Source organism: Aethalodelphis obliquidens, unplaced genomic scaffold, assembly GCF_003676395.1.
Source record: "Aethalodelphis obliquidens isolate GAN/ISIS:26980383/991018 unplaced genomic scaffold, ASM367639v1 scaffold30, whole genome shotgun sequence".
NCBI lineage: Eukaryota > Metazoa > Chordata > Mammalia > Artiodactyla > Delphinidae > Aethalodelphis > Aethalodelphis obliquidens.
In genome coordinates, this window is record NW_020837974.1 from 884,978 (window position 1) to 896,978 (window position 12,001).

The 12,001-nt window shown below is 66.5% G+C and overlaps 1 protein-coding gene across 2 annotated transcripts in view; it reads right to left on the reverse strand.

Annotated features, from left to right (window-relative positions):
* Window positions 1-10,929, reverse strand: part of MICALL2 (MICAL like 2) — a 20,437-nt gene extending 9,508 nt beyond the window's left edge. Inside the window, exons 1-3 of one of the 2 annotated variants that reach the window (XM_027125564.1) lie at window positions 10,640-10,929; window positions 2,745-2,793; window positions 561-702 (exon numbers count right to left, since the gene is read on the reverse strand). In XM_027125564.1, coding sequence (XP_026981365.1) covers window positions 561-702; window positions 2,745-2,793; window positions 10,640-10,782 — 334 coding nt within the window. In that variant the 5' untranslated portion in view covers window positions 10,783-10,929. The remainder of the gene's footprint in view (window positions 1-560; window positions 703-2,744; window positions 2,794-10,639) is intronic. The other variant, XM_027125563.1, reaches the window with a different exon arrangement.
* Between the last annotated feature and the right edge of the window lie 1,072 nt (window positions 10,930-12,001).

Here is a 12,001-nt window from a genome sequence, read left to right on the forward strand (position 1 = left end):
GAGCCCTGATGGGAGGTCAGGGAAAAGGCACTTTGTTTCTCCACCAAGTAGGGCTCTAAGGCAGGCTGGCCGTGTGCCCAGAGCGATTCCGGGGATTTCTAAGCCCGGGTGAGGCGTGTTGGGCCGGGGCGGGGGGCTGGCGCTCAGCTGCTGGTACACAAAGTGGCTGGAATGATGAAGCCAGGCCGGCCCCTCCCCTGCCCGGCCTGCTCTCAGCCACACCCCGCCAGGGCCAGCTGACCGTCAGCACCACGTGGGGGCCCCTGTGGCAGGGCCTGGGAGCCCACACGGGTCAGCCACGCCACCCAAGGCAAGAGCTGTGCGCACAGAGAGGGAAAGGCGGGGAGCTGGCTGTCTGCCCAGCGGACAGGGAGGCGGACGGCTGAGCCTGCTCCAGCGGGGGCAATGGGAGGCCTGGGGCCTGGACCCCGCTTTTCACTTGCAGCTTTTCACCTGCAGCAGGACGTGGAGGAGGTGGCGGCACCCGGCACCCGGGGCAGTGCTGGGTGCGGGCTGGGGGGCCGGGCGCTAACCGAGAGGGAGGGCCATGCAGGACTCACTGGGGGAGCGCCCGTGGAAGTAGTTGTAGTACTGGGACACGTAGGTCAGGATGCTCAGCCGGTCGGGCACCTTCAGGGCCACCATGTCCTCGGCGTCCAGCAAGGCCGGGATGCCCAGCTGCTCCTCAGCCACGCGGAAGGCCTGGGGGGGCGTGGTCAGCGGGTGGGCTGGGAGGCCCCTCCCCACCTCGGCCAGGCCACCAGCTCCCACCCCACCCCCGGAGGGAAGGTGGGAGGGGCCCGAGGCAACAGAGCCACTTGGAGCCCAGAAAGGCCTGGGTTCAAGGTTCGAGTTCTGCTCGGCCCGCATGGCCTCCCTGGCCTTGGTTTACCGGTCTGTACCACGGAGAGTACAGCCCAATCACAGGACTGAAGGAGCTCTGGGGCCCATCCCGGTGGGTCCTCGGTAACAGCAGCTGAGGCCACGGCCCGGTCCTGAGGGGGCCTTGCCCAGCTCGGGCTATTTGCTCTGGGACTTCGGCCCCAGGTCACCGTGGAGACCCCCTCAATGGCCCCCACACCCGTAAATCTGTACGGCCCCGGCCGACACCGACCTCACAGGTCAGGGGGCAGCTTTCTCCATGGGAGGAGCCTTCCCCAGCCCAGGGGGACACCTGTGTCCTAGGAGACAAAGCCCGGCGAGGGACACTCACTGGGCAGGGGGTTGGGGTGGGGGCGGGGGTGGGCTCCCCGCCCCGGGGGAGGGTGCAGATCTCTGCTGCTGCTTCTTCCCCGCCCCCGCCACAGCTGATTCCTCTGCCCCGACTCTGCAGTGGCCTGTGGAGGCTCCTCCCCCTCCCCTCCCCCCCCCCCCCCCCCCTCTCCCCCCTCCCTCCCCCGTCCCCTCCCTCCCCTCCCCTGCCCTGCCAGCCCAGCAGGGCTCCTGCCTTCACACTCTAGCCCTCCCCTAAACTACCACGACCCCCACCTCAATCTTTGTGCGTCTAAGACGAGGCCCCTGGGCTCCCAGACCCGCAGGCCCCAGCAGTGACCACCCCGCCACACTAGGATCAAAGCCCTCCTATTGCCTCTGACTCCTTCAAAATATTGACTTGGCCAAAAAGTGCGTTTGGGTTTTTCTGTAGGATCTTATAGTAAAACCTGAACGAACTTTTCGGCCAATGCAATATACCCAGAAGCTGGCCACTCCGGCTGCCAGCGCCGGCCCCCTAACCCCACCCTGCTCTCTGCACAGAGCCTGTGGAACCGGAGCGCTCCTATAGCACAGCAGCCTTCAGAGAAGAAGCCAGGTCCCCCCACACCCCAGCCTCCTCTCTCTGTCCCAGCCTCCCCGCCGCCCATCCACCCTCTGTCCCAGCCTCCACCCCAGCCACCTGCCCCTCTGCTCCTGCCGCACCCACAAGCTTGGTGCCCTCCAGCCCCAGAGGCTTCACCCCTGCAGCCCCCTCTCCTTGTCTTCACCCAGCGTCCCTGCCCCTCACCACGCCCCCACCCCACCTCTTCCCTGCGGCTCCCGTTCCTGCCCACACGCTAGCCATGCTCAGCGTGGTCCGACGACCCTGTCACGGTGGACGCATCCTACTCTGAGCCATCCACGCGTGGCTAGCGAGTGCCTGAAACGCGGCCAGTGCAGCTGCGGAACTGAATGTGTCATTTTATTTCATCTAAGTTAAATTTAACTTCCACTCGTCAGCGCGGCGGGTGCTGCCCCCAGACTCGCAGACCTGACGGGGGTGGGCATCCTGCTCACGGCTGCACCCCAGCAGGGACCACAACGGAAGCGCAGAGAACACGGGCCAAGTTTCTGGGCATCAGCCCCGTGGGGTCATGGAGCTCATTTTGCAGGGAAGCAGGGGCCGACTAGGACTTGAACCCAGCCAGCCTGAGAGCGGGTCCATCTCAGGACCCACCCGGGGGCCCTGCCGCAGAGCCACCTCTGAGCCTGCTCTGCCTTGGGTGGGAAGGAGGGTCCGGCCCTCCCCTCCCCTCCCCACCGAGAGAAAGAGGGAGCAGGAGGCCTGGCTACGAGATCTGGGGCTATTCTGGGGAGCTGGGGTTGCCCAGCTCGGGACAGGCTGTAGAGCCTGGCGGCGAGTGCCCGGCCTCCCCCTGCCCACCTGTGGGCAGCAGTGACTCCGCGGCTACCCCGGGGGAGGTTGTGCCCACTCGGGTCCCTGGGACACGGGCTGGGGACGGCGCAAACCGGGCTGAGAAGGCACTCACCAGTTTGTTGTTCTCGTAAATGTTTTCCTTCCTGAGGGCATCGAAGTTTCTGGAAAATTAAAATACAAGTGTTCAAAGTAGCTCAGGGTCCAAGAAGGGAGGGGCCACAAGGGCCTCAGAGGTCATCTTGCCCGAAGGGGGAAACCGAGGCCAGGGGTGGAGCAGTGAAGGTACGAGGTCACACAACGACAAAGAGGAGGGTAGGGCTGGGCACCAGGCCTCAGGTTCTGGCCCTGCTCTGGGCCCGGGGATGCCGTCCAGCACCTCCCGAGACCTGGACCCCAACGGCCCCCACAGGCCCCCAGCTGCAGACTCCACCCCTTGCCCTGCAGAGGCCGAGCCCCACCTCTGCGCCGCCCAGTTAGGTGTAGCTGGAAGCAGGCCCTGGGTGGCCAGCTCAGGCTGGGCTGCTTCCCCCTGGGCAGCTCACGGGCCTGGTGGGTCACGGGAGGCCGACGTCCTGGGGTTGAGGGGCTCCTGTGGGCGGAGCTCCACGCTGCCCACCGGTCAGGGCAAGCCGGGCCCTCGCTGCACTTCCTGGCTCCCACTACTTGCTGTACGTGCATGAGGCGCTGCTGTGCTCAGCTCCTTAAAAATACCAACTCGCACCCGCGGGCGCCGTCAATGCCCGCCTCTCACAGATGAGACGATGTGGCACAGAGAGGCTCCGTGACTTGCCTGAGGCCACACGGTGGGAAAACAGGACCAGAGCAGGGCCTCGGCCCCAGCGTCCAGGCGTTTGGGGGTCGAACGTGCCCACCAGGTGCCCAGCCGTCCTCCCGAGGGGGCAGACCCTCAAGGCTGAGAATATTAGAGCCCCCGGTGCCTCCCACACACACTTGACCATAGAGGTGCAGGGGCCCCCGGCCCGGCCAGAATGGTAGGCCTCCCCGGAGAGGCCAGGAGCACAGCGATCGTTCCGAAAGGAGGAGAAGCCCAGCGCCAGCTCCAGGCCGGTCCCGGCACCACACACACGCCCCGCACAGCACACCCGGGAGGACGCTCTGACCGGAAAACACAGCCAGACCCCAGCAGGCGGCCGGCTCGGCGCGGGACGTTCGGCTACACGGCCCAACGCCTTCGGGTGGGCTGGTTAGATACAGATCTGTCTGTTCATGTGCTGGGCGGCAGCCTTGCCGCTTTGGGGTCAGCTGGCTTGTTCCGGAAGCCTCGTGAGACAGGAGAGAGCTGGGGGCGGGGCAGGGGGGCCGCATCCCGACTCATCCCGGCCGTGCTGTCTGGCCCGGGCGGGCCCCCTCTTCCCTTGGGGCCTCAGGGGCCCCGTCTTACGAGGGTGACCACAGCTTCTCGTGGTGAACTCGAGGGCGCTGGCTCAAGGCCGGGCAGGTGGCAGGCAGAGGGGGGAGGGGAGACCTTGCGGCCACCTGGCCTAGGATGGCCTGGCTCCCAGCCCTGACCATGCACTGACCCCACCTCCCTGACCCTGCGACACCCCCGGGAGGCCTATTACACAGATGAGCAAACTGAGGCTGGGGCAGCGGCTGGCCCTTGGCCACACATTAGGGGTGGGAGGAGGACAGGGGCTGCGGTTTGCCCACCTCCCACCTCAGGGGCCCCATCGGCCTCCAGCTGCTGTCCATCAACCTGCCCAGCTCTTCGGGAAACCTCCCAGTTTCCGCCTGGACCACCTCCCAGGTAACGTGTTCCAGATGTGAGACCACCCCAGGAGAACAGAGGGTGCTTTGTGCCCGGGACAGGACGGCGGACAGACCCGTCTGCGGGGGACAAATGACCGGAGGAGTGGGCGGGTGGGCGTGGCAGCCCGACACCCAGCGACGGCCATGGGCACGTGGAGTGGCTGGGCTCCGTCCGCCGCCCCGGGGGCTCTCAGCCGTGCAGGCCCCTCCCTCCTCAGCGACTGGGGTCTCGGGAGCGCCTCTCCCTCCCTCCCCCACCACCCCTTTGAAAGCTCAATCTCTTCTCCAGACCTGCCCAGGGTCACTGACCGCAACGGCCGTGTCCTCAGCAAGATGCCGGCGCTGGAGGGCAGGATAACAAGGTCTGTTTTGTCTCCAAACAAGCAGGAGAAGGAAGCCCTCTGCCCCCCGCGGTGGCCTCGGTCCCCCCGGGGGCCGCAAGATCTTGCGATCTGGGGCAGCCAGCTGCCCCCAGCGCCCTCTCCGCCTGCAGACCCAGAGTGAGGGCCTCAGGGCTCAGTGTAAACTGGGGCACCCACGACGCGGTGCCAGCCCCCCGAGCAGGGTCACAGGCACGATGGCCAGAGGGTGCAGAACTGCCCTTCCACTCAAGTTCAAGGAACACCACCCTCAGCACCAAAGCCAAGCCGCCTCCCAGGACCCGCAAGGCGCCACGGCTGGGCCGGGCTGCCCTGGCCGGTCCCAGGACTACCACGCCCCTCCCAGCCTGAGCTCCCTCCGCACACCCCGGGGCCTTGGCTCGCTGCTCCCTGTGCCCAGAGTGGCCCTGCCCATCTCCCGAGGCCGGAGCTGAGGCCAGCGGAGACGGGCGAGGGGTCAGAGCTGCCTGGCAAATCCCTTCTGAGCGCCAAGGAGGGGCCCGCCCGTCCCCGTCAGGAAGTCCACAGGACCAGGTTTCCGCCAGCAGGCGACCCCCCGGTGGGATGGGCTGAAGTGTCCCCCAAAAGAGGCCCGATGGAGTCCTAACCCCCACGACCTCAGGACGTGACCTTATTTGGAAACAGGGACTTTACAGGATCAAGTTAAAGTGGGCCACTGGGGGGCCCTAATCCAAAATGACTGGTGTCCTCACACACAGGGGAAATTTAGACGCAGAGATGTGCAGAGAGAGAGGACGAGGCAGAGGCCTGGGGAGCAGGCAGCGTCTGCACACCCAGGGCGGAGGCCCCAGAAGGAACCAGCCCTGCTGACACCCGCCCTGGGCTCCTGGACGGAACGGGTGGAAGACTCCTTCTGTCGTCTCAGATGCCCATTTGCAGGACCGTGATCAGCAGGCCTCGCAGGCTGACACCTCGGGCTGACCTCAGGGAGGTGGCCGGCTTGCGTTTAAGGCCTCGTGGGATCAAACTGCGTCAGCACCTTCATCCAAGAACCTGCGCACCGGCGGGCGGGGACCCGGGGCACCTGCCCCAGGTAGATCATTTTTTTAGGTGAACTCCTGTATTTAAAATCAGGTGTGCTCTGCCCCGACCCCACGGTACCTGCCTGGGGCCAGGCACACGGCTGGCACTCGGAACGCTGCTGAGGAGGTAGTCTGTCCAGGGCTTGCTGAGTGGGGGGCCGGCGGGGCCATTTGTTTACCCTTTCGGCACCGGCCTAATGAATGAGCTCACTGGGTCTGTGCGCCCTGCCCTGGCCGGCGCCGGGCCTGGCTGACAGAGCCCGAGGCACGCACGGCCCCTCCCGGCCTGCTTCCCGCCGGCCACAGCTGACCAGGGCTGCTGACCTCCTCCTGCCCCCAACGCCTCGGGGGCTCTTGGGAATGTGTACCCCCTTCCAAATTCCTGGAGAGCTGACCTCACGCTGTTTATTTCCTGGAACTAAATGCAACTACATGGGGGTGGGTGCTGGGACTGGGGGCGGAGTGGGGTGCGGGGGGAGATGACAGAAGCCCAGCCTCTTTTCCGGGCATCCCCAGCACATCTGGAGTTAATCCCACCAGGAAGGGGAGCAGAGAGGGAGAGTGAGAGACAGACAGACAGACAGAGAGGCTGAAATACAGATGGAGGGAGACATGGGTACCAAAGTGCCCAGAGATGAGACGGGAGAGCCCACAGGGCAGAAGTGCGAGGGCGGGGGGGGGGGGGGGGCGGGGCTCAGGGACAGAGACACCAAGGCAGACACCCTGCAAGAGGCCAGGGGAGAGGGAGGACAGAGCCAGGGAGGAGTGGACGGAGGAGGTACCCGAGGCGAGGCGGGGAGGAAAGGGCCCCCCTGCTGTAGGCCTTCCTCAGGCTGGCGCAGACCCCGACCCCGACCCCAGGGCCCAGCCAGGAGGGGTCAGCCCGGGGCTCCTGCCATGGCCTAAGGGGGAGTCATCGGGGTGCCGGGCCCGAGCCCCTTCGCAGCCACAGGCCCTCAGGCCAAGAACAGAGGCCTCTGTCCCCAGGCGGCTTCCTGCTGGCCACGAAGCCAGCGTCAGGGGGAGGCCAGCCTGTACCCGGGGCCCAGCCCCCTCTGCTCTGGCCCAGAAAGCAGCTTCTGGGTGCGGGCCTCCAGGGGTGAGTCTCCCACGACGGGTGCGTCTCCAAGAGCTGCCAGGGAGCCACCCCCAACTTGTGGCCCAGCCTGGCGGGGGCCCCAGAGCTGCAGGGAAAGGTCAGGTCACCCCCCACGGGACTGAGGAGTGGGGGAGGCCCAGCGAGTTTACACAGAACCCACTTCCTAAGCCCCAACCCCTCCGCGGCTCCCACAGAGGGCCGGGCTCCAGCACCCCTCCCGCCCCAACGGCCCTGGAGAAGGAAGCCCAGCCCCTGCCTCTGGGAAGGGCTGCGGCCCTGGCCCTGGCGTCTGGCCTGCCCACCCTCCTCCCACCCTCCCGGCCTCCTGGAGCTTCAGTCCCTCCTGGTCTGGCTAGAGGGGAAGGAACTCTCCAGCCCCACAGGTTTACCGCCGGGAGCAGGAAGGCTGTGTTTGTTTTGAGCGGTTCCTGCTCTCACCTGGCTGCTGGGCTGCTCAGGCGGATGTGGCGTCACTGGGGAAACAGACCCTGCGGGCGGGTGGGCACCTCCAGGCCCATCTGAGAAACGTACAGCTATGGGGTGGGCACCTACAGCTATGGGGTGGGCCCCTACAGCTATGGGGTGGGCCTGGCGGGCCGGCCAGGGGTGGGGATGGGCCGGGCGGATCCCTGGGTGAGCCTGAGACCCGCACACCTGTCCGTGTCCCCGGTGGTGTGGGGCAGGGGGGGCGACCACTGCAGGGCGCAGGTGAACTCGCAGATCCCAGTGGACAGAGCCAGCAGGAGGACAGCCAGGCAGCTGGAGCTCCCACCCGGCGGGCTCAGCGCCCAGCTCCTCCTTTCACGGCCGCTCCCCTCCACTGGGGGCCAGGAGGAAACAGGCTCACAGGAGCAGAGAAAGGGAAGGACTTCCTGGTGGCGAAGCTAGGAGACAGGGAGACAGGATGTCCACTTTCCTGCTGCCGGAGGGTCTTCACAGGATGGGGGGGTGGGGGTGAGTGTCGCCGGGTCTGAGCTCGGGGGCTCCCCCGGGAGCACGGCCACCCCACGAGGTTCCTGCGTGTTTCCTCCCCCCGCGCAGCACTGGGGGCCGGTGGGGTGGCTCAGGCTTCTCGGTGCGACCACCCCTCCCCCAGCCACCAACTTGCCCAGAGGCATCGCCGGGACCAGAGGTGGCGGAGGGGTATCTAAGGCATAGACACAGGCCCGTGACATGGGCCCACACGCACGGGATTCGATCAGCCAGTATCTGAGGAGCCCCTTCTGGGCCCCGCCACGTATGGGAGCCTGACTGGTTCTCTGCAAACTGGGCGCCTTAGAATAACAGACGTTTATTCTGTCCCTCCCAGCCTGGAGACCAGAAGTCTGACATCAAGGTGTGAGCAGGGCCAAGCTCCCTGCGGAAGCTCAGGGGCAGACTGTGTTCCTTGTCCCTCCCAGCCTCTGGTGGCCTTCCCTGACTGTGGCCACGTGCCTCCATGTCCGCCCCCGTGGCCTCCTCCTCCCCTTGCCTGCCGCTCCCAGGCACCTGCAGAGCCCTCACCTGGCAGCAGCGGCCGTACTTGCTGGGCCCCAAGCAGACCTCCCTTATCCACAGACCTCCGACTGCGTGCTGTCAACTACCGAGCACTTGTCACGAGCCAGACGTCATCCAGGCACCGGGGACACAGCAGTGAACAAAGCAGGCAGACATCCCCACCCTCTGGAGCCGAAAGTCCAGTGGGGGCAGGTGACCAATGGCCAAGCCGGCAGTGAGTGCGGTAACTACTGCCGTGTGCGAGGGTGCGGCCGCCTCCTCCCGAGTCTTCCCTGCCCAGCCTTCACCACCTCGGGAGCTGCCTGGAGCTTCTGTTCCTTCATCTGTTTGCTGTCTGTACCCAAAGCGTCACTCCCTGAGGCAGGGGCCAAGGCCACCTGGTACAGCACACAGTGCTGCGTATACAGCAGGCACTCAATAATGGTTATGTGAACTGCTGTAAGACACCAGCTTGTGCCAACATGTGGACACACCCACATGTACGTGCCTGTGATCACCCGCGGGCAGTGCGTGCTGGGACAGGTGCGCGCGCACACACACACACACACACACACACACACACACACACACACACACACGCCTCTAACCCCAGCACAGCTGGGAACAGATGGAAGCTCCCAGGGCTCGGAAAGGCCCCAAATCTCCACTTACACCCGCGCGGCGTCCCGAGGTGCTGGCCTGGCGGAGGGCGGCACCCTCCTTCCCGCCCACGGCAGGCTTCTCCCGCTGACCCCGTGCGGGCTGCCTGGGGTCAGCCACCAGCCAGCCTCCCGGGGACCCTGCCTGCCCCAGGCTCCGCTGCCAGTCCGTCTCCCAGTCTCCCAGTCTCCATGACCCCGCGCCCCGGCCCCCCACAATCAAAGCTCAGCTTCGGGTGTCCAGAGGGGAAGCGCACGCTGCCCCGACATCTGGCTCTGAGGGCAGCTGAGGCAAATCGAGGCAGGGAGCAGAGAGGGCTCCCCACACACATTTCACAACCCCAGGCGGGAGGAGGAAAACCCTGCAGGCCTCTTTCTTAAGACTAGCTTCCCCGTAGAGGGCGGTGCTTGGGGACAGTCCCTGGGGGTACAGCGGACATCTGGGTGCAGGGGAGGAGCCCCATGTGCCAGCCCTGGCTCTGCCGGACATGCTCTGTGTCCTGAACAAGGCTGTCTCCTCTCTGGGCCTCAGTTTCCCCGTCTGTACAGCAAGAGGCCCAAGGGCAGCATTGAGAAGGTGCTGCCTCTGGCTGCTCCCAGCCAAAGCCCTCCCTGGCAAACACGCTCCACCCACCCCTGGTTCCAGCCAGGACTTCTCAGGGGAACACTTTTAACATTTAACAAACAGCATGCTTTTTCCAGGAGGCGTCTTCCAAGGACACCCTTCCTGAGCGTCCATCCGCCCAGCCCAGGCACCCTCCCTGGCAGCTTTACTCATTGTGAATTCTCACGAGGCAGGGGTGCCAGGGCCTCACAGCACAGAGCTGTCCCAGCAAGCCGGGTCCCAGTCACAGCCAAAGAGCGTTTGCTGAGTGAATAACAGACGGAGCGGGTCCAGGGCGGGGACAAGATCTGGCAACAAGGCAGGGCCAAGCTCCCAGCCTCGACCCCTAGACCCTCCGGGGGGAGACGACCTAGCCCCCTCCCCTCCCCACCTCCCAAGGCTCCCATCTTATGCCCCATCACCCTAGGGTAAGGAGGCCCGGCCAAGAGGACCTGGGGGGTGGGTGTCTCAAGCTTCCTGCTCTGCATTGGCCCCTCCCCCACAGTGACCCTGGGCTGCATTCTTAAAGGTGCCGGAACAGGCTGGAGGACGGCCAGTAAGTACCACACAGTAAGACCCGCGTGCCCCCCAGCCCCTGATCTGGCAGGAGGTCCCAGGACAGTGGGGATCTCAGAGGGCCCAGAATATGCTGGCCCTTTCCCAGGGAGACCGACGGGGAGGGCTGGCTGTGGCCGGAGCCCAGGACGCGGGCCTGAGTCATGGACTGACTAAGCCAGCGGGGGCGGCCGGACGTCCTGGCTCCGGCCCAGCTCCACTTGGTGGCCGGGCAAACTGAGGCCCTGCAGGGGCCACGGGGCGGGCGTGCCTGCAGGGTCCGGCTCCGCTCGGCCCCGGAGCGTCCCACCAGGCCCGGGCCGGGAGTTCTGACCGCGGCCCATTGCCCCGCCCCCCGTCCGAGCAGCCCGGCCTCAGTTTCCCCGCCGGAGGCCGGCGCGCGGGCAGCGGGCGCACTCACATGAGGTCGGGCCGGTGGCGGTGCAGGATGGCGCAGAAGGCCAGGCCGTCGCGGAACGACGTGGTCATGTTGGTGATGCTCACGTCCCGGTAGCCCTCGCACTGCTGCCGGCACCACTGCTGCAACGCTGTGATGGCCGCCATGAGGGCAGCGGCGTCCGCCCGGCCGGCGCCGGCGCTCCGAAAGCGCGCCCGGGGGCTGCGGCCCGGCCCGAGCCCGGGGCAGACGAGGAGCCCGCCCCAGAGCGCCGGGAGGACTACGAGCCGGCGTGAGCGCAGCGGGAGTCAGCCCGCCAGCCCCTGCCCCCGGCAAGGCCGCGCCTCCGCCACCGCAAGGCCCCGCCCCCCAGGCGCCGCTCCTCCCTGCCACGCCCCCGCCACACAAGGCCCCGCCCAATCAGGTCCCACTCCTCCTGGCCAGGCTCCGCCCCGGAAAGGCCCCGCTCCCGAGCCAGGGCCGGCCCAGGCCCCACCAGGCCAGGGGAAGGCTCCCGCCTCGAACAGGCCCCGCCCCCTATAGACCACGCCCAAGGCCCCGCCCGCCACTCGCCTCCCTCCCTCCCAGGGGTCCGCGGGAGGCTTCAAGACTGACTTTCTTTTCAAAGCCTGCGCCACCCCACCCTCCTGGAGCAGTGCGGTCAAGGCCACTTTACAGACGGGGAAACTGAGATCTGCCCGAGGTGCAGCCGGGCAGGCCGGCCGGTGGCCCCCACCCCCGCCCGGAGCGCAGCAGTAACGCCCGTCGCATTTATGGGCTTTGAAAGGACTTTCCCATCCGCCCTCTCTTGCCGGCGGGCATGTGAATCTCCCGGATTAACGGCAGAGGCGGCGGAGGCTGGGGAAGGGGCACGGTGCCCGAGGTGGCCCTGCGGCTGGGGCAACTCCCTCCAGGAGTCTCCCCGCCTGCGGCCTGTGCGCACGGGCTGCTCCTTGGGCCTGAGACCCCTCGTGGTTCTTGGTGTCCCGATCTGTTCCCGTTTTCCACTTTGAGCATGTGACCCAAGTCATTACAGAAGAGTACCTCTTGTGGGCACCCCAGTTATTGGGCTGCTCCCCTCCACATTCTCGGGGAAACCTGTCTGTGGGCATCGGACAGACAGCCAGAAACACTGACACCAGACAAGTGAAGTGACCCCGCCCACCCGGCCGCAGGCGCAGGGCTTGTCCAGACAGGGCCTGGCAGGAGGGAAGGTGGGCCTGGCAGGGGGACAGGGTGGCTTCTGTGCCCACTTGCAGGAGCGGAGACAGTCTTCCAGTCCAGAGCCAGCTCTTTCCTGCAGCTGGACCCTGTGGTGGCGAGCTCCCCGTCACAGGGGGCAAGCAGGTGCTAGACAGGGAGCCGCTGTGACCTGGGACTGTCACT